This window comes from Carcharodon carcharias, chromosome 1 (genome assembly GCF_017639515.1).
Source record: "Carcharodon carcharias isolate sCarCar2 chromosome 1, sCarCar2.pri, whole genome shotgun sequence".
Lineage (NCBI taxonomy): Eukaryota > Metazoa > Chordata > Chondrichthyes > Lamniformes > Lamnidae > Carcharodon > Carcharodon carcharias.
Genome location: NC_054467.1, coordinates 198,181,617 through 198,203,589, shown reverse-complemented (window position 1 = coordinate 198,203,589; position 21,973 = coordinate 198,181,617). Strand labels below are relative to the sequence as shown.

The following is a 21,973-nucleotide window of genomic DNA, read 5'->3' as shown; positions in this document are numbered from 1 at the left end:
TGTTTTTTTGCCTCACTATCTCATCGTACAGAGGTCAACAGTAGCAACTCTACCACTGTCCTGGTTGAGATTGGTTAACTCACCTTAGATTGAGAACTGACATGGATTGCTTGGCTCCGTGGATGATGCATTCTCCAACTGAGCCTTCCAGGTTGCTGATGGCACCATATGATTTAAACTGATAAAAACAAAAAACTGCTTTAACTGATTTAAACAGATGTTGGCTGGTTTAGTTTCAGTATTAAGCGTTAAATTTGGTTTTGGCTCAATTTTAATATGCTTGGTCAGAATTGAGCTTTTCCTGGCTTCTTGCAGGTGGCACGAAAACTTATCATCCTTGAAGGTGAGCAGGAGCGAACTGAGGAGCGTGCAGAGGTGTCGGAAAGGTAATTTTGAATTCTGTGAATGTTTGTTTTTGCAGAGGCTGGGTTGTTCGAACTGCTGGAGCCCAGTAGCCTGAGGGTTGTGTATAAACAAAGTTGATGACTTTTTAAATCTGAGTCAATCCATTGAACTTTGCCTTTCTGTTATTGAGAGAGTCCACAAATTCATATTTAATACATTAATGGCATCATTAAAGAAGAATCATTTCCGTGGTGAACAAGTGCCTTCAGATGCTAAAAGCCTTGTTAGCAAGAAAACTCAGCCTAAAGTGAAGTTTAAATTGCTGTGTTCATGTTGAATTGAATACACTGTGATCAGCATCACTGCAGTATATACTTCCCTCCCTTACTCATTTTTGCTAAGGATACTGATCCCTCTCTTTCCGTCTTTCACCCCCACCATCACATGCCAAGAGCCTAGACAGAGTCATTGGGCTGTGGTGCTGCAAGAGTGAGATGCCCACCACATCCTACCTGTGTCCAAATGAAGATTTTTATTTTGAAAGAGGTAGAGTGCTGAAGGCGATAGTTTGTGTACTCCCTCTTTCCCCAGGCCATGTCTTTCCCCAGGATCTTTAGAGGGGATGTGAGGAAGAATTTTTTCACCCAGAGGGTGGTGGGAATCTGGAACTAACTGCCTGAAAGGGTGGTAGAGGCAGAAACCCTTATAACGATTTAAGAAGCATTTGGATGTACACGTGCGATGCCATGGCATACAAAGCTATGGGCCTAGTGCTAGAAAATGGGATTAGAATAGTTAAGTACTTGTTTTATTGGTGCAGACTTTTTCTGAACTGTAGACCTCTGTGACACTGACACATGAATAAAAGCCAATTTTTTTTTGATTTAAGAAGGATGATGATCTTTGAGAATTTTGATTTTCCACCTGGCGGTTTGAGTTCTTTGCCTCTCCACTCCTGAAAGCTTTTGTTCGTTCATGTGGTACTGGATGCTAAGCAAACCTCTGTTACTTGGCGCACAAGTGGCCGAAAATGTGTGAGGCGAGCAGTCGGGAGCAAAACCCTGGCTGACTTATTTGATCTGCCTTTTCAATCCTCTCTTCCTCTACTCTCTCCACTCCACTACCAACCACCACCACCCCCCCCCCCCCCCCCCCCACCCCCCCCACACCTCCCCTGCCAAAACCCAGTGAAGTGAAGGCCAATTTCAAGCCCTTCCTACCTCCCCATGCGGTTGAATGAATTGTTGTGCTTGGGACTATCCCTGATCTCAGCTCAGCTAGGCACTAGATAAGATCATTGAACCATTTTGGACATGTTTATTAATAGCTATTATCAATGTGGCTTGGACATTTTTGAATAACTTGTCTGGATTTTTTTCTTAAGTTTTTAGCTTTTATTTCTCTAACTCATCTTAAGAGTGTATTTCTTGATAATAGATTAGTTGGAGAATGTTACAGGTACATATCAGAGGGGGTGGAAATGGCTGTTTAGACCGTAATTGCAGAAATTGAAGTGGGTTATCAACATTCTCCTAAACTGACCAGCTATGCACTTGGAACATGCTCCAGTTGATCTGTGGTGAAGGGGAGGGTTTTGCAAGTGTGCATTTTGCTGGTGATGAATGGCAGGCCCTTGTGATTGATACAATTTGAAATGGGTGTTTGCCCTTGTATTTTGAGCTCTGTTGATTTTATTCAAACTGCGGGAGAGTGCTGTGTGTTATTTTTATGAAATGATGGTTAAGTAGACTGGATTATTAACCTAACATCTTGAATATTGCTGAAAAGAGAGACGTGCTGCCGAAGCTTTTTGTACTACACTCTGACAAATGCAAGAATGCTTGCTAGATGTGACATAGATTCATATACAGCGACCCATTCTCTGCAAAGAAAAGGAATATTTTCAAGCCTTGCACATCTTTGAATTACCCAGCAGCTTGAGGAGCCTATAGTTTCCTGCTGCTTTCTCCATGGCAACGCCATGACCAATCAACTCTCTTTTCTCATGTAGTACAAATTGTTGTGCTTGTTTGAAATTTGGCATTCTTCTGTTTGTCCTGTTTGAGTGCAAGATGAAAAGATTCAGCAAGATGTTTCTCTCTTTTTAAGCAATAATCTAACATCTCCTCAACTGAGATTGAGATAATTACTGCATCAGATCCACTTCAGCAATAAAAACTGAACCAAAACATACCAAACTTCCCAAGATATATATTTTTTGGGTTTGATTTTAGCAGCTTTGTATTGCGTGAACCCACTAATTTGGCCATTGCTTAAATTGGAAATTAAATACAGTCACTCTTCAACATAATTAGCCCAGATCAATGTAATGCTTTTTTTTTAAAAATTGTTTGTCACAGAATAATTAACTCTCAAAAACAAATACAGATATGGCAGATTTTAGTATTGGCTCCACTTTTTGCTGTTTGCTCTCCTCCAGTTTCCTGTCTTGCATATAGTGGCTGTACTATAGCTCCCCAAGTGCCGGTTGCTCGCTAAGATCTTGTCAAAGTATTCATTCTTGAGTCACTCTAGCCAAGAAGTATCACAGGCTGTTGTATCACAGGAAGCAACACCATCTGGCTGGATACAGATCTGCCTTCAACCTTTCAGCTAACTATGCTCAGAATAGGGATCAAGCTTGGTCCCTGGTCTCCATTTACCAGCTAGACAATTGAAATTATTTTATTGTGCTTAAAAATTGGTGCCTTTTTTGTATAGTTGAGAAACAGAATGAAAATAAGTCCAGTGGTGAATAGCCCTCGTACATCTCCCACCCATGTTACTTTTACAATACGTCAGAACACATACTCGTAGCTCATGACTTTATCTATAAATTAATGGAGTCTTAATGTGGGCAGGGAAAGATGAGTAGCTTTTAAGCTACTTCTACATTTTAAATGAATGTATTCAATCTAGGAATTGACAAACTATCCATTTGCACCTTTTTTTTCTAGTTTGGATCTGTTTCAGTAGCTATTTCAATTCTCGTTATTCTGTAAAGTTTGGTGAATATACTAACGATAGTGGGCACATGGTTTTCTTTTCCCTGTTGAATTGCATGCTGAATACTCCCCGGGATTTGTCTGTTCTACTCCCTTACTGTGGATTAACTCAGTCGGGCGCGGCAATTGGAAGAGGAACTTAAAGTAATGGACCAGAGCTTGAAATCGTTAATGGCCTCAGAGGAAGAGGTATTATTCCCAGAAATCCACTAACTGCTTCCTGTATTCTCTTTCCATCATCTTTGTTTTCTGTGTGAGAAAATATTAAAGCTACATTCCTTGCAACTTTTGCTGCTGCTGCTGCCCTGCTTCCTGGTAGTTGTGTGTTTTGGTTTTTTTCCCAGTGGAGACCCATAGCAGCTAAATTCGGAGATCAAGATGTGGCTTCAATACTTTCTAAGGCCTCGAGGTAACCCTTGGCCCCATTACTTCCTCCTTAGGGTTGGTAGTTATCCATATCTGAAATTTCATGAACTCAGTTAATACTTTAGTGTGGAGATTTGAACCAACTAGTCAAATTTGTGAATGAATCCAGCTTTTATCCACGTTTTGCAGCAATGCCGGGTAAGTACGCAAGTGATTACCCAGTACCCATGAATGTTCTGATTTACAGTCCTACGTTTTTGTTTTGAACATTCCAACCATGTCGGGGCCTAAATTCTGAGAGCCAGGACTGTTAGGTTGCTATGGGTTTCTTGCCACTTTCTGCATATTCTCAACCTCCTTCTTTCCCAACCCAAACTATCTTGTTCTGAACAGTAAATGTGCTGAGATTGAAGAAGAATTGAGAAATGTCACCAACAGCCTGAAGTCTTTGGAAGCGCAAACCGAAAAGGTAGGAGCATTCTGTATGCAACTGCTTTTAAAGCCATGGTATCCCCATAGGACCCTTCTGACAGAGCCCTCAAAATCAAGTCTACAGTTAAGATATTGACTGTACAATTGCTTTTAAATGAACTAAAAGTAGTAAACTTTTTTTACCCTTTTATGTTCTCGTACTGTAATGCAAAATGCATTTGTGTGCGGCACCTACTTTGACTAGACTGCTGGCACAAAAAGATGAACCAAAACTAAATAAATGCACTTCAAAAATGTCACATTTTAAATGCAAAAATGGTTATGAAGGTAGCAATCTGATGGATGCAGGTGCTGTTTAAAAATGGTGGATTTTATCTTGTCATTTATTATTTTTTAATTCTTTGGGATGTAGGCATCACTGGCAAGGCCAGCATTTGTTGCCCATCCCTAATTGCCCTTGAACTGAGTGGCTTGCCACACTACTTGAGGCCAGTTAAGAATCAACCACATTGCTGTGGATCTGGAGTCACATGGATGCCAGACCAGGTGAGGACGGCAGATTTGCTTTCCTAAAGAACATTAGTGGACCAGATGAGTTTTTACAACAATTGACAATGGTTTCATGGTCACCCTTACTGAGACTAGCTTTTCGATTCCAAATTATTAATTGAATTCAAATTCCACCAACTGCTGTGGTGGGATTTGAACCCTTGTACCAGAACCTTAGCCTGGGATCTGGATTACTACTCCAGTGACATTACCACTACGCAACTGTCTCCCCCACAGTCACAACTTCAATGACAGTATTTGTAAGATAAACAAAATGACATTGCTTCCTATGGTTTAGGGCAATGCAATTGAAGCCCACTTAGATGGTTTCCACCAGTACTTGCAAAGCTGAAGGAAGAATATAAATGACTGCTGCCATCAGTACTATTTTCCTCTGGCTACCCAGTGCAAATCTGGAAGGTTCAGTACTCAAAAGTTGAAATTTTGGCAGCCATGGAGATTCTCCACCCCACACAGCGACAGGACAAATTCTGGGTTCCAGAGCACCAGGAACTAAGGCAATTCTGTATAATATGTCATGTTTTTTGGTGCACCCCTGAAGCCCTTCACTAGATTACCATCTTGTATAGATCCCTTTAACCTTCAAAAGAAGGTCTAGTACTGCATTCCATCAAAATAATTGTTAACCTTGTCATCCATGAAGCTTTATATTTTCTTAATTTTGAAGCTCAAATAAATTTTGTGATTTAAATATGGGGATACTTTTGCTTTAGTTGTCTGTGGAGCTAATGAATACCTTTTGGCTATGTAGCAATGAAGTAATGTTCAAGTGGGCTTTCTCCTCCAGCCCATTTTTTTCCTTGTTTGAACTGCAACAGCTCCTATTATGTTGGCTTGAGAGACAGCACAGGGCTCATTCCAAGATAATTACACATTTCGTAACTTTGCCATTTTATTTTCTTAAGTTTTGGAACACTTTGGATTGTTACTGATGCATACTGAAATTTTGGCCCTTGACAGTTTATTTCTCAAGTCACCATTGTCTCCTTTCTTACCTCCTTTCTTTCTTTGTTCTTTTTGTGTTGAATAATGTTTTCAGTGTTTGCAACGTGTTTTAATCTTTATACATCATAATGTCACTGACAAAATGCGATTTTCAACAGAAATTCACTTTAGGACAGTCCAATAATTCCCATTTTCCTGTGAAAATATTTGAGTGAATTCTTTAGAATTTTTCTCCAGTAGTTAATATTCCTGCCTAATCAACCTCCTGTTCACTAGTTTAACACCATAACGAAGCTGCTGCTCCTCCAATGGCCAGAGCAGCAAAATGTACATGGGACACCTTAGCCCTATATGAAATATTCAATGTTTTGTCATGGCTGAGACACTCAGTAACAAGCCCTGCCAACTAATCAAAACTGGTCAGAGTACTTTGCAGCACTGTTGCCAGTGGTAGAACCAACTTTTGGCAGGAGAGGTTTAAAATTCAGCAGTGAGTATCACGAGTACTTTCTCCAGGCAGTCGTCATCTCTTCCTCCCCTTAGTATTAGTGGCCACCATTTTCCGTAGTTAATAGCAGCCTGATCACTAGGCCAGTTCCAAAAGGACTTTCAAGGAATTTGTTGGCTAGAAATGTAAGCGGGCAAAATCGCCTAACACTTGAGTGTCAATCCAAGTAGACTAGTTTCTAGAGCCACAATTTTCTTCCAAGTCATCAGTGCACTTCTGAGAAAAGTGGGCATCCTAAACTTAATTATTACTGGGTGCACAGAATGACTACACAGCTCTGCCAATGCCTTGGCTTGGGTAGGTTTGGCACTAGCAGTTCTGTCTTTCCGCACAGATAGTGCCACCAATGTGCTGTATTCATCATAGTGACGTGGAGCTGTTTAACTCATCTTACAGCTGCAGTTTTGTTCATATGTTGCCTTGGGCTGTCTTTTTAACTGTCCTCTCTTCAGCAGGAGTATTGGAGCTGTGTGGGTTAAAAAGATGCTTTACTTTCAATCAGAATTGGATAGATACTTTTTCCTTTTGACTTCTGTGGAATTAGTTGATAGAATCAGGACAGTATTTCAATGTAAAAACATGTAGTGTGAGAAACATTTAACGTTTTTTAAAAAAATATTTCTCAGTATGCTTCGAAAGAAGATAAATATGAAGAAGAAATCAAGCTGTTAACAGACAAATTAAAAGAGGTGAGTGACAGGAATTTATAATACCTACCAGCTTCATTTTGGGGACAATATTAGAGTGGGATGGATTTCTGTCTGGTGGGACTTTTTTTCCCTCCCTGTTTTGTTTTTTCATTATAATTCCTGCAGGCCTCAGTGCTGAGCTCACTTCACTGTCTTTCCCCTGTATGAGCTTCCAGCAATAAATCTGTAGACAGTTTGGAGCACAAATACTGGCTTTCTTCTCCCAACCCACTGCCACCCCTATCTGAAATCAGCTAACTTCTCCATAAAGGGTCAAAGCATGAATCTTCCAGATCAGCTATGCACTGCCTTGACCTCAAGCCTCCATAGTGATGGCTTGAAGTGATGAGGGGGAAAAGAATCTTAGTCTTGTCCTTAGAAATTCTAGAATTTTGATGCAAAGTCATGGAATAAAGTTGTAAAATAAATTATTGCTGAGATTCTGTAAAATGTAGGTGCTTACTCCCCAACATGTAGGCTGGTTGACAAGGGCAATGAGAACAGGTTACCTGCCTGCAACTTAGCTGTGGACTGAATACCCTTTTAGTTGATTTTGAGTAAGGCATTTGAAGTATGAAACCCAACCTTCTGATTATGTACATCTTTCAGTCCTGTAGTCAGAGGGCTGTGGTATTTGAATAAAATTAACAGCAATTAAGTTGTAGCCAGAAGTGAATTTATCTTTGGAGAGAAATTGTTAATGTTCGAGTCTGAATGACTTCATCAGAACAGTTCTGAGTTTTTCCAGGTATTTTTGTTTTTGTTCTAGATTTCCAGCATCTGCAGTATTTTGCTTTTATCTTAGTGAATTTATCTTTGCTCTACAGTGAGTTCAGAGAATTACATTGTGGTAAGAAGGAACAATGAAAGTGCCCTAAAGCAATGTCCTTTAATGACCTCTCTTACAGGCTGAAACTAGAGCTGAATTTGCTGAAAGATCTGTAGCAAAACTGGAGAAGGCAATTGATGATTTGGAAGGTAATTCTTCACTTCATATGGTTCAATTTTCTTATATTTCTGTTGCCTTCTCCATTAGCCAAATAAACTAAAATTGGTCCTGGAGTGGGAAAGTCAAAATACAGCAGTTATTTTTCAGAAATAATCCTGTTTTTGGTGCGGGGGAGGGGCAGGGGTCAAAAGTCCGAATTTCAGTCATGAGGTTTACGTGAGTTTGGAATGACATTTGCATTTAAATGCAGTAAATTGTTTTCTCTGACTGTTTTTGAGGCCATTTTGGGAGGGGGAAGAAAGAAGAGAGGTGCAAGGAAAAATTAATTCAGGACTTGATATGCATCAGACAACTTTCAACCATTGTTAGTCAGATTAGGAAACAGCAGCCTTTTTAATTTGTTCTTGAGGTGTGACATTGCTGGCAACACCAGCATTTTTTGCCCATCCCTATTCTTTGAGGTGGTGAGCTGCCTTCTTGAACAGGCTATGACACAAAATACTAAAATGGTGGATCAGTTTTCTTATTTTCCTGAATTTGGTCTATTTAAGAAAAAAAAATTAGACTTTGGAACAGGAGCAAAACATCACTGTACGTAGGATTACACTGGCCTTTTCTGTGTTGTATATCCTTTCGGCCCTCCCAGTCCATGCTGGTGTTTATGCTCCACTGGAGCCTCCTCCCATCTTCAACTAAATCCACCATTTTACCGTCTATTCCCTTCTCCCTCTATACTTGTCTAGTTTCTTAAATGTATCTATACTGGTTGCCTCAATACTCTTTGTGGTAGAAAGTTCAACATTCTAACCACTTTAGGTAATTTTTTTTTAAAGTCCCTATTGGAATTTCTTGACTCTTTTTTGATGGCCTTTAGTCAGGCTTTTCCCCACATTTGTCTCTGTATCCACTCCATCAAGATCTTTCATTATTTTAAAGATCTCTATTAGGTCATCCCTTGGCCTTTTTCAAGAGGAAAAACACCCAGCCCATTAATCCTTTCCTGAAATATATACCCATGCATTTCTGGTATCATCCTTGTAAATCTTGTTGCACCCTCTCCAATGCTTTTATATCCTTTTTATAATATGGGTGACTAGAACTGCATATGGTACTCCATGTGGCACAACCAAGGTTCGATATAGGTTTAACATAACTTCCCTACTTTTCAACTCTATTGCTCGAGACAAAGCCTAGTGCTTGGTTTGATTTTTTTTTTGTTATATGGCCTTTCTAACCTATGGCAGAACTTAGTGATTGGTGTATTCGTACTTCGAGATCCTTTTGTCCCTCTACCTCACCTAGACTTGCACCTTCCAAGTAATAAGTGACCTCACTATTCTTTCTACCAAAATGTACTACCTCACATTTATCTGTGAACTTCATTTGCAAATTTATTAATGTCCTCCTGTAATTTGTTGCAGTCGTCCTCCGTATTGACGACACCTCCCAGTCAGTTTGGGGTCATCTACAAATTTAGAAATTTTGCTTTTTGATTCCAAATCATTAATTTAAATTGTGAACAGTAGTGGTCCCAGCACTAATCCTTGTGGAATATCTCTTCCTAACGCCTGCTCAATAACTACCCTTTATTCCCACTCTCTGCTTTCTGCCAGGAAGCTTGTCCCGATTCCATATTCTTTGACTTTATTCATTAGTCTGTGGCAGTGGAATTAGTCACAGTGGCTGCGTTTTGTGATTGGATCAAGTTGCAACCTAGTACAAAGTCATTCCTCTGAAAATGACAGGTAGTACTGCCTTGGGACATGTTACACAATTAAAGGTGCCAAATAAATGGAAGTTGTTAGAGACTGACTTTGTATTTTAACTTGAACCAGGAGGAACTTGATTTAATCAACCTACCTGAATCCTAGTAAACTAACTTATCTAGTGAGGTGCTCCTCCCTTCAGTTTCATAATCCCTATCATTTAAATAAATTCCATTAAAATGAGCATCTGATTGATATCATGGTTCCTCCTTTGAATGATCAATTTGTATATTTTGTTTGGTTGTGAATAAGATGAGGTTTATTTTTGAGAGAGAATGTTATGAAATTTTGTAGACTTTGGGACAGACCTGATAGCTTGCAGGGTCAGAAAAGACAATAGAATCTGTCATTTTCCTCTAAGCCAAGGGGTTCTAGAAAATGGGTATATTTTAAAATAGAATTTTAAATTTTGTTTCTGGAAGTCTGCAGTGCAGTTAGATTTTTTTTATTTGTCTGTGGAATATGGACGTCACTGGAAAATCTAGCATTTGATGCCCATTCCTAATTGCCTTTGAGCTGCCACCTTCTTGAGGGTAATTAGGGAGGGTGTGCATACGGTTCCAGACAATATCTCAATGCTAAGGAAAAGTTAGTGGGGGTTTCATTAAGTGAAATGAACTTGCGTTTTAAAAATTGGAATGGACACAGGTGAAATTAAAAGCACTTATCACTGAGTTGGCGGAGAGGGGGAAAAGTTTTCAGCTGAAGTACAGTCCATATTCAAATGAGGATCAATTAGCTTAATGGCTTGAGTCAGGTGCAGAATGATGACAACAGCACAGGTTCAATCCCTGAACTGGCTGTGGTAGTTCATTGGTGTTTGCCTCTTTCCCTTGCCCCATGCTTGATTTGGAGTGGCGTCCTTCAAGCTATAGAACCAATTTTGCAAAATGTATTTGTTTGTGGGATGTGGGCATCACCAGTTGCTCTTGAGAAAGTGGTGGTGAACTGCTGCAGTCCATGTGGTGTAGGTACAGTACCCACAGTGCTGTTAGAGAGGGAGTTCCAGGATTTTGACCCAGTGACAGTGAAGGAACAGAGATATTTCCAAGTCAGGATGGTGTGAAATTTTGTGGTGTGGTGGTGATGGTTGCGGGGGGGGGGGGGGGGGGGGGGGGGGGGGGGGGGGGACAACATGAAGGTAATGGTGTTCTTTGCATCTGCTGCTGTTGACCACCTTGGCAGTAGTGGTTGGAGGTTTGGTGAGTTTCTGCAGTGCATCTTGTAGATGGTACACTGTGTGTCGGTGGTGGATGGGGTGCCATTCAAGCGGGTTGCTTTGTTCTGGATGGTGTTGAGCTGATCCGTGCGTCAAGAAAACAAGAAATTGTAATATTTTTCTTCTGTTAATAACCCTGTCATATTTCTTTTGTATTGGAAGACTGGCTGTGGGAATGTATATATGGTAATTGGAGTAAGAGCCAGAGTGACTGTAAGAGTCTAAAGCCAACAGTAAGATGTGGTTTTTGTATGTTAATGAACCAAGAGGAACTTCCAATTAGAATTTTACATAAAGCAATAATAGGAATCGTTTTGAATTGTTTTAGTTCAAAGGGTTGTAAAAAGGTGCAAGTAAAAAAGGTAAAGATAGGGTAAGTTTTCTTCAGCTCTTAGGTTTTTTAAAAAAAGAGTCTAATCAAATCTGGTTGAGACAATAGAGATATCAAAGGGAAGGAATGTGTTTAAGGAAATACTGAAGCCTGTGAGAGGGTAGCTGCTTAGATCTCCCAGAAGATAGGCAGGATAGCTGGTCAGAACTCCCAGAAGACAGTGGGAACAAGGCCAGACCTGAAGACCCAGGTGCTGTCAGCCTCGGATACCCCAAGGAAAAAAAGGCACTGTGTTTAAAAATTACTGGAATTGTATAGATTTTAAAAATCTATAAGGATAGTTACTGAACAGAAAAGGGGAAAATTAGCTCTTGAGGGTAGTTAAGAGCTTGTGGAACTGTTTTAAGGTACTGTTTGCTACGTGAAGGCATTCTTGTGTTTAAGTGTAATTGTATTTTTTTAATATTTTCTTTTAATGAATGTTTACTCTACGATAAAATCATTAGTAGTTGGGGACATCATTGCCTGATTTCAAAACCTCTCATACTATACAAATTGCAAAAACTGTTTTGGCAGCTGTTTCAAGTTTCCCTCTGGGATTTGGGCAGCTCGGCATTTACTTTGAGCTGTGCCATAACATGTGTTGAGCTTCTTCTGTGTTGAGGGAGCTGCACTGATCCAGGCAAGTGGAGGATATTCCATCACACTCCTGACTTGTGCCTTGTTAATGGTGGACAGGTTTTGTGGAGTCAGGAAGTGAGTTACTTGCTGCAAAATTCCCAGCTTTTGTAGCCACAGTATTTATATGGCTGGTTTAGTTTTTAGTCAATGATAACCCCTAGAATGTTGATAGTGGGGGATTCAGCAATGGTAATGCCTTTGAATTTCATGGGGCGATGGTTAGCTTCTCTCTTGTAGGAGATAGTCATTGGCTGGCACTTGTGTGGTGTGAGTGTTACTTGCCACTTATCAGTCCAAGGCTGCATATTGTCCAGGTCTTACTGCTTCAATCTGAGAAGTCGCAGATGGTGCTGAACATCGTGCGATCATCAGCAAACAACTCCATTGCTGACTTTGATGGAGGAAATGTCATTAATGAAGCAGCTGAAAATGCTTGTGTCTAGGAGAGTACCCTGAGGAACTCCTGCATTGATGTCCTGGGACTGAGATGATTGACCTCCAACAACCACAGCTAAAAAGGAAGATGGCTAAGTATGACTCAAGCCAGTGGAGAGCTTTCCCCTTGATTCTGGTTTTGCTAGGACTCCTTGATGTCGCACTCAGTCAAATGCAGCCTTGATGTCAAGGGCAGTCACTCACCTCACATCTGGAGTTCAGCTCTTTGTCCATATTTGAACTAAGGCTGTAATGAGATCAGGATCTGAGCGGCCCTGGCAGAACCCAAACTGAGCGTCAGTAATCAGATTGTTTAAGTAAATGCTGTTTGATAGCACTGCTGTCCATCACTTTTTGCTGATGATCAAGAATAGACTGATGGGGTGGTAATTGGCCGGGTTGGATTTGTCCTGCTTTTTATGGACAGGACATAACCTGGGCAATTTTCCACATTGCCGGGTAGATGCCAATATTGTAGTTATACTGCAACAGCTTCATTCAGGTTACAGCTAGTCCTGGAGCTCAAGTCTTCAGACCAATTGCTAGAATGTTGTTAGGGCCCAGTGCCTTAGCAGTATCCAGTGCCTTCAGGTGTTTCTTGATATCACGTGGAATGAATCAAATTGGCTGAAGACTGGTATCTGTGATGCTGGACACCTCAGGAGGAGGCTGGAATGGATCATCCACTCGACACTACTGGCTGAAGCTTGTTGCAGCATTCAGCCTTGTCTTTTGTACTGATGTCTTGGGCTCCCTGATCATTAAGGATGGGGATATTTGTGGAACTTGCTCCCTCAGTTAGTTGTTTAATTGTCCACCACCATTCATGACTGGATGTAGCAGCATTTTTAAATGCATGATTTAAATACCTAAATGCTTTAATATTGCATGGAGAGGACTAAGATTTAAAAGGGAAGATTTCCTCTTCATTAGAGTCTACTCGTGTTAATTTTAAGGAGCTTATGTTTGTGGGGGGATCAGGATTTAAATTATTCAGTAGTTTGAAACTACTGAAAGCGGCGTGGGAGATGTCCTATAGAAACATAGGAAGATTTACAGAGTAGAATACAGCCATTCAGTCCATCATGTTTGTGTCAGCTGAGAAAGAACTATCTAGTTTAATTCCAGCTACCAGCTTGTGGTCCATAGCTCTGTAGGTTATGGCATCTCAAGTGCATATCCAAGTGCTTTTTAAATGCAATGAAGGTTTTTGTCACTACCATCCTTTCAAACAGTGATTTGCAAACCTCTCAACTGGCCTCCGTGAAAAAATCTTGATGAATTCGATTTGCATTATTCAACTTCAAACTAAGAGGTGTCAGCTGTGATTAACAAAATCCGACAAATATAGCGAATGCATTTTTTTTCTTTTATGGGAAGTGGGTGTTGCTAGCAAGGCCCATTCCTAATTGCCCTTGAACTGAGTGGCTTACTAGGCCATTGCAGAGGGCAGTTAAGAGTCAACCAGATTGCTGTGGATCTGGAGTCACATGTAGGCCAGACCAGGTAAGAATGGCAAATTTCCTTCCCTAAAAGGACATTATTGAACCAGATGGGTTTTTGTGACAATTGACAATAGGTGTCAACTAGTTGTGACTAACATTATATTCCAGATTTATTAAAGTTATTTCCAGCAATGGTGCGATTTGAATCCATGTCCCCAGAGCATAAGTGTGGGCCTCTGGGTTACTAGTCCAGTGTCATTCCCACAATGCCACCAAATGCATTTGTGATATCCCTACCAATAGTCAGCTTACTATTGTCAGCAATAGTAAGCTGACAAAATATTTCTGGAATCTCTCGTGCTGTGTAAAGCCCAGTCATGTTTTTGTGCTTTTCTCTTTCCCCACTCTTCACTCTGCCACAACCACCATCTCCCCATGCTCATCCACTCCACTGATTAAAGTTTGTACTTTTGAGTTGATAAAACTCAGTTGGCATAGGAATCTTTTTATATTTATTAGGCTTTTGAATCATTGCTTCAATTTTCAGATGTAAGATACTATAGATGTATTAAAGGATCAGCAAGTAAAATGGAAAGATGAATTGCTATCTTTGTGTTTTTCATCTGCTTTTGAATTTATAATTTCTCTATATGCTTTATGTATGTATTTGTTTTTCTCCTTGGCTTTGCCTGTTTCTAGATGAACTTGCTTCGAAATTAATAGAGATTTCTGTGTAGATAGGCACTACTGTTGTAAATTCTTGGTTTGTTTTCACTATTTCCTGTGTCACAAAATCATGGTACAATATACAAAGAGAACTGTGTAGTTATTAATCATCCATGAGGGTGAAGATTTGTGCAGGCTCCACTCTCAATCCTGGAACTTTCTTCCTAACAACACTGTGGGTGCACCTGCAATGGTTCAAGAAGATGGCTCACCACCTCGAGGGCTGTTGGGAATGGGCAATAAATGCTGGCCCTGCCAGGGATGCCCACATCCCATAAATGAATTTTTAAAAATAAGATCTCATCTCTCCATTTAATGTGTTTTGCTAATCTCCTGTATTTAAAAATTTCTCAAGCTAAGTTTTATGTAGGTGAGACTAATTATCAGTTATGTAATAAATTTAATAAGTTTCTCCCATCTGATTTGTAGTGTGCCATAACTGCCTGCTTTCCCAGCAAGTAGTAATTGTACATGTAACAATGACCAGTCATAGTGGAACCAAAAGGGAAAGGCTGTACAAATATATACAAGCTGTTTGTATAAAGCAATGCTAACTAACCTTAAGCAAGCCCAATCTGTACTCATTTGGGCAGAACATTAAAGCCGACTAGAAGCTGCACTGAATTGGTTTTGTTGGATTAATACTTGTAACATTGCTTTAAAGATACAACTTAATTGTTTAAGTAGATGTTTTGATTTTTTTTTAAACCTTTGCTCTGTTATAATTCTGTTGAATGAGCACCTAATTACCTACAGTGGACAATTTGGTGCTTGAGCTTGTCTGTCTGTTGGAAGGATGGATCAGGGTGATTATTCTTGATATCACAATCTCCTTTCACTGCACATTGGCATTTGGGATTGGTATACTGTTGAGATGGCAAGGTATTTGTATCCCACCCCCTGACCAGCTTGAGGTGGATTAGCTCTCTGTGGGTTTGTGTACCTCATGAATATACCTCATTGTGGTAGTTAATCAGTTCCAGCACTTCATTTTTTGTTTTGGAAGTAGCTCTTGATACTGCTATATGCCTACCTGACTTTAGACCATATTAAGTTCTTCATAATTCAGAGCAACAACGTTCTCAAAACTATTTTCCAAATACTCTCAAGATTATTCTTGCTTTAAACTCAAGAGGTGCTTTCTTTGGTATGTGTTTTTGTTTTTTCTTCTTTCCTTCATGTGAATAGTTTAAACCTGTTAAAACCAGGTGATCTGTTCCACATGACTAACAAAGCTTTCTCTTCTTTCATCTGCTGTCACTGATGCTGTTTCAATAGAGCGTTTCCGTCAGGAGGTAGCGAGAAATCGTCTTCTCAATAGTGAACTGAGGGTTGTCCTGAATGAACTTAACAACTGACTTTCTTTATCTTTTGAAGACTTGCCAAAAAGCCTGCTCTATGTTGTCTTGCCTGATTTTTTACTAATGAATGTTGACACTACTTTCTGTTCCATACCTATTCGTAGCATTATTTTGCATGTCTGTTTGTATGAAATAAAAACGGCACAGGTATTTAATCTCAAATTATTTAACAGCAAGTTTTGAATTAATTCTCTTTGTCAACTTGGTTTCTCTTGAATGAAAGACTAATCTGAGCACAGTGAATGTAGATGTGATGTGAGAAAACGTAAGCTAGCCACTCCTAATTGAGTAGCTTTTTTAAAAAAAACAGCCAATTTACCTGGCAATTTGCTTCTGATAGCCCTCGAATTTTTCTGTTCTTGTAAAATGAATGCATTCTTGCACTCCATTCGTATTGTAGTGTAAAATGCATATATAAATATTGCAATTTAAATCTGTTTTACATTTGGAAATCCAAGGAGTAATTGCAACCTAACTTAAAATGTCTTGGCTCAACCATGATTTCAGTTGGATAACTGTTGTGGAATTCAGGGTGTTGGTGAAGTGATTCTATGTTTGTAGAGGGTAACATTTAAGGGGAAGGAACAAGACAAAATGGAGGGGAATGTAGAGATATAAACTATTTGAAAGTTTAGAAGTCTGCATTGGAGTTGGCAAATTCATAAGTAAACAAATATTGGTAACATTGTGAATTTTTTGTAATTGTTAAACTAATGTTAACTAATGTGTTTGTGTGTATGATGAAATGGTGGTTTACATTTTTTGATTTAGCAACTTTTCATTTGTTTTGATTTAATCAGACTGTTCAAATTTTCATTTAAATTTCAATTTTCATTTTTCTTTTTCCATGAACCAATAGAAAAACTGGCCCAGGCAAAAGAAGAGAATGTGGGCATTCATCAGGTGCTTGAGCAGACTCTAGTGGATCTGAGCCACTTATAATAATACTAACTGGGGGAAAAAAAGAAAAGCTTTACATGCCACAAGTGCCCATGGTACAACAACGTCTTCTGTGTAAACACTGCAAACCACCAGCCAAGTGTGAAACACAACATGGGGTTTAGAACAACAAATTAATGTAGGCTCAAATGTTTGTATTGAAACCAATAAATTTCAAGGGGGAAGTCTTTCTTTTAAAACTAAACTTTAATGCAGTGTGGGAACAATTTTCTTTTTCTTTTCTGACTGCCCTGCCCTCTCCATTAGAGTGAACTGGGCAGACCTTGACATTTATGCCATAGACATGTTAGCAGTTATAACTGTATATTAGCTTTTACTTTCAGTTCTCTACCTGATGGCCTTCCATTCTTGACAAGCTTTTGTTTTTTTTTGTCTAAGTTTTAAAGCAAAATATATTGACTTGAAGAGCTGTTGCCAAAAGTGCATTTATTAAGACCTCTCTGATCTGATGCTGGATAACATGAAAAAAATAAAAAGAATGCACACCACTTTCCTCTGCACCCCCCACAAACCCCCCCCCCCCCCGCCCCTGCAGGTTAGAAATCTGGTTTTTGGTTAGTTGGAAGTGGTTTGTGTCGATTTGAAACACAGATAAAGTCGAAGCTTGTGAGGATGTGGAAAAGGCCTGGTTTCTGATAGCGGGACCACATTGGCAATTATTGGCAAACATTGCTGTTGTATCATACTGACCCAAGGTTACTATTTGTAGCATATAGTAGAAAGTGTCACTAGATATCCCTAATGTAAAATCTAATGACATCTTCAATAAATCATTGGGGATGCCACCATGACATTGTAAACCTTTTATACCCTGAATATATGGGCTTGTGAAAATATGTACATTTTTGTCATAGATTTAAAGATCTTGAACACAGACTGGGAGTTTTAACAACCATTTGCCCTTCTGTGATGTAACTGTTTCTTCTCCCTATGAATGTCCTTGGAATTCAACTTTATCCTATGCAATTACCTGTGTAAGCTCGTTATTTGTACGGTTTATTAAACTTTGGAATAAAATTATCTTGTGGTGTTTTTAATCTTGTATGATCTCTGAAAATCTTTTCAACAACAAATAACCCATTGGTTCTGATTTGATTTTGATTCCCTCCGATGATATGCACCCTTTTTTGATTTTGTAGCTTTTTTTTCCCTCAAAACATATGCACCTTTTTGAATTGGATTGTGGGTAGCAGGCTGCAGCCACCACCAATGGTGCTGAGCTGCCAACATCTGGTTATCTCTCCCTGGTCGCTTTGTGTAGTTTTTGATTTCAGCTGGACTGCACAGTGAGAGGTCAGGCCTGCATTTGTGCTAGGGTCAGTCATTTACGGCACAGAAGCTGGTGATTTGGCACTTCTCCATTGCACATTTGTACATAAACGAAGGCTGTCAGAAGTAGTTTAGGACACTTTTTTCTACGTTATTCATGGTTTTGTTATTTATTCTGGAAACACAGGCATGGATAAATCTTAATCTGTCAAGACAGCAGATTTCCTTCCCAAAAGCTCATAACCAGATGGGTTTTTACAACAATTGATAGTTTCATGGTCACTATTACTGAGACTAGCTTTCAATTCCAGAATTTAAATTCCACCAACTGCCATGGTGGAATTTGAACCTGTCCCCAGAGTATTAACGTGGGTCTTCGGATGACAGTCCCGTGACACAATCACTACACGACCACCTCCCCAATTATTAAAAAAAACTATAAAATACCAATGAGCTGATGGTTTGTGTGCTATAAGCTAGGAATAAACTATCCTTAAAAGGATTTGTATTTATACAATTATTTCACATCCTCTTTAAAAAAAAAAGTTACTTTACAGCCAATGAATTACTTTGTCATGTTAACCTGCCAAATGGCAATAGGCAAATGAAGCAGCAACTAACTCCTCCTACAAAGTAGTAACCTGAAGAATGACCAGTTTTGGAGATTTTTGGCTGAGGAATGCTTATTCCACTCTGTATAGAGTAGCTCAGTTAACTCTCTCTTGAGATATACTCCCTAACGGTGAATGTCAAGTCAGTTTGACTGTGGAGGACACTATACATAAGTATTATGTCCTTATCCAATGTCTATTTCAATCCAATTTCCAGCAGCAATCCTGAATGGTAATTAGGAGCAGGAACCTGATTTTTCCTTCCTCTGCCCCTTCAGTTGGGACATGGAGCCTAATGTTGAAACTTGGCTACTGTCCGGTTTGAGACAGCTAGCTCGTACTCTGTAAGACTCTATATCAGACCACAATCTACATTCAACAACTTGTTCAAGCATCAATTCAATGGCTAGAGGAGAGGGGTTGAAGAAAGGATGGTGAAATAAATTAGGTGGTTTTGCCATCTTTTATTGCCTAAATGTTCTGTACTTGTCACACTCACTAGCTGGTCATTGGGAGTTGAGTGGTGGAAGCAAGGACTAAATGTGATTTTTATACAGCATTACCTATGCCGTAACTGAATTATTCTGCTGTAGGGAAGTACAAGTAATTGTAGCATAAACCATGAGCTATTTTTTTTAGCATACCGTGATGCACTTGTTGATTGTTTAAAGGAAGTGAAATGCCCTCTTATGGGGGGAAAAAGTTAAATGTTTACTACTGATTTTCATTAAAACTTAGCTCTTGAACGGGTGCAAACAATCAAGATCGATGTATGTATCCACTAAGATTCTCTCTCCTTCCCCCCCACCCCCGCGTTGTTTATAACAGCAAGCATAAGGCATTTTAGAACATTGTTAACTACTATCTCAAATGTTAACAAGGGAAGACATGAGCAACGTAGCCTTCCCAATAAAATGTTACCCAAGACAAAATTAGCGGCTGTTGTGTTAGCGGCGCGGGAGTGCTGCACTAACTGAAAAGTCTTGGACACCAAGGTGAAGGTTTCGGCTGCCAGTGGGTCTGGACGGAGCGCGTCACGTTTCGGGGGGCGCAAGGGAATAAAGAATCCGCTTGTCCCTAGTTAAAGGTCCATTAAACTTCTTAAAGGGGCTTGAAACTGCCGAACTCGGAAACACTGGTGCATTTTAGGGCACCGTTGCAGACTTCAAGCGGGAGTTGGAAAAAATGTTGGGGAGGGGAGGGCATGAGCCGGATGCTGCACTCTACCTTCCATTTGGCCACTTCTGCGCTCGGTGAGACTGCTGGCCCTCCGAGGTGCTGCCTAAGGTGGCGTCAAAGTCTCCTCGGGGCTGCCATCCTGTCTCTGCCGCTGGCCGATCTGCAGGGAGTTCCCCCCCCTCCTTGCTCGGCGCTGCTCCTTGAACACCGAGTTCGTCAGCGGCCCAAGTACAGTATTTACGTTTCAAGATAGCATCGCATGTGCGGCGCAGGGTCGGCACCCAGAAATTAAACCTGACCCCGATTTGAAAATCAAGCCCCCAAAATGAACCAAGGATAGTGGAATAACTTTTCTCATCCGCAATTATCTTGACAACCCCCTTGGTGAGCATTTCCAAAATCCAAATCAGTCGTGCGTTCTTGCATCCCATCTGAATCTACCTCTTAAATATAATTAGCTTTAACTGATCCTATGTTTTATTAATTTGAAAATCTCAGTCAGGTCCTCTTTAACTCTTCCAACAAGCACATTTTGTTTATCCAGTGAGCCAAGGATTATATGTTCACTCTGTTCGTCTTCACTGGAAAGAAATTCCACATAGCCTTATCAAAAGACCATCTTACTTCATGTTAATAAAAGCTAAATACTGTGGATGCTGGAAATCTGAAATAAAACAAAACATGATTGAAAAAAACTTAGCAGATCTGGCAGTATCTATGGAGACAGAAGCATGTTTAAAAGTCCACGTACACACATCAATAGCATTGCCCTTATCAAATCATCCCAAAAAAACTGCAGCAAGTTAGTTAAACATGATTTACCCTTAACAAGCATATGCTGGTTTCCTTAATTAACCCGCATCTGCCCAAGTGACTATTAGTTTAGTCCCGAATTATTCTTTCGAGAAGCTTCCCATCACTGAGGTTAACTCTGTTTCTCTCTCCACAGATGCTTTTTTTGTTTCGAGCTTCATGTTATAATCCCCGTAAAGACTCATAACTTTATCAAAATTTGAAGTTCCAGTGGATGGCTGAAAGGATCACGACAGAACTTTACTGTAACACACAAACTAAAAGCAGCATAGCGTTTAGTCAATTTCAGTGGTACTATACTACAGAAAAGATCCCCCATTTAACATTTAAAGCAACTGAAAGTCTCCCTCTATGGTTATACGTTCTCTCTTAAGTAGGCTCTCTATTCCTCTGGAACCAGTCCAAAGCAGTTCTTAGCTCCCAAGGGCTTCATTTCTTTTCCTTTCTCAGCTGGGTAACTCCTGCTCCCGCACTGACTTACACAGGGAGGGATGAATTGGAGATTCTTACCTTTAGTTAAAACTAGGCAAATCTTTCAGTCTCATTAAAAGCCTCACAAGCCTGGTCTGTTCAATCTGAGCATGAACTCCCACCCGCATTCTTGTGTGGTGAACCATAGAGACTTACTGTCTCTACTCTCTCTTGGATCCTTGTTGACTGACACTGTGAGATCCAGTGATATTTTAAGAAAACACCCCAAAAGCCAATCTGACAATGGCTTCTTCTCCTCACAAAACTCATCTCCATGGCAATGTGAACCACGTGGGCTTTGAATCCGGTAGAAATGCTAATTATCTTTTCTTTAGACCTCCAGCTCTATTCTATTTTGGAAACTAAATAGACAATTTAAAGTATAACTGTTTGAAAAGAAAAGACCTGTATTAAACACCTTGCTGGGACTTTGGAGACTAACAGTCTATCCACTGTCAGCACAGATTCCTCGGTCATATTTTACAGGTGTAAACAACTTGCACCTTCCCAGTAAAACAACCTGAGGCCCCGCCCTTTAACATCCAAGGCACCTAGGCTTGCTGTCAGCAGAATTCAGAACAGGTCACATGATCCCCTTCATTACCCCATTTTATCCTAAATTAAAGACAGTACTGAAACTTAAAAATCTCGCATATGTAACAACTATAATCTTTATTGGGATTTATTCTCCTCCTGTTCCATTCATTTGAGTCTATTTAAAAGTGTACGTTAAGTCAAAGATCTGTCTTCCAGGAAGTTCTAAATTTATAATTAACCAAAATGATATCTGGATGGAACAGTTAGAAAACTTCTGATGGAGTCAACACTATCCTAAGTGCCAAATGTGTAAACAATGAAGCTAGTTAATCTTACTAAAAAAAAAGTAAAGACCTGGAT

General features: G+C 39.8%; 1 protein-coding gene across 7 annotated transcripts in view; it reads left to right on the top strand.

The window, feature by feature from the left end:
- LOC121279219 (tropomyosin alpha-4 chain-like) overlaps positions 1–17,750 on the top strand; it is a 97,108-nt gene extending 79,358 nt beyond the window's left edge. For 4 of the 7 annotated variants that reach the window (XM_041190261.1, XM_041190278.1, XM_041190306.1 and 1 more), the window contains 5 exons: positions 316–386; positions 4,110–4,185; positions 6,798–6,860; positions 7,769–7,838; positions 16,633–17,750. In XM_041190261.1, the coding sequence (XP_041046195.1) occupies positions 316–386; positions 4,110–4,185; positions 6,798–6,860; positions 7,769–7,838; positions 16,633–16,715 (363 nt within the window). In that variant the 3' untranslated portion in view covers positions 16,716–17,750. Of the gene's footprint in view, positions 1–315; positions 387–3,463; positions 3,540–4,109; positions 4,186–6,797; positions 6,861–7,768; positions 7,839–15,690; positions 15,883–16,632 lie in introns of those variants that run through there. The other 3 variants (XM_041190269.1, XM_041190287.1, XM_041190312.1) reach the window with 2 other exon arrangements.
- The last annotated feature ends 4,223 nt before the right edge of the window (positions 17,751–21,973 follow it).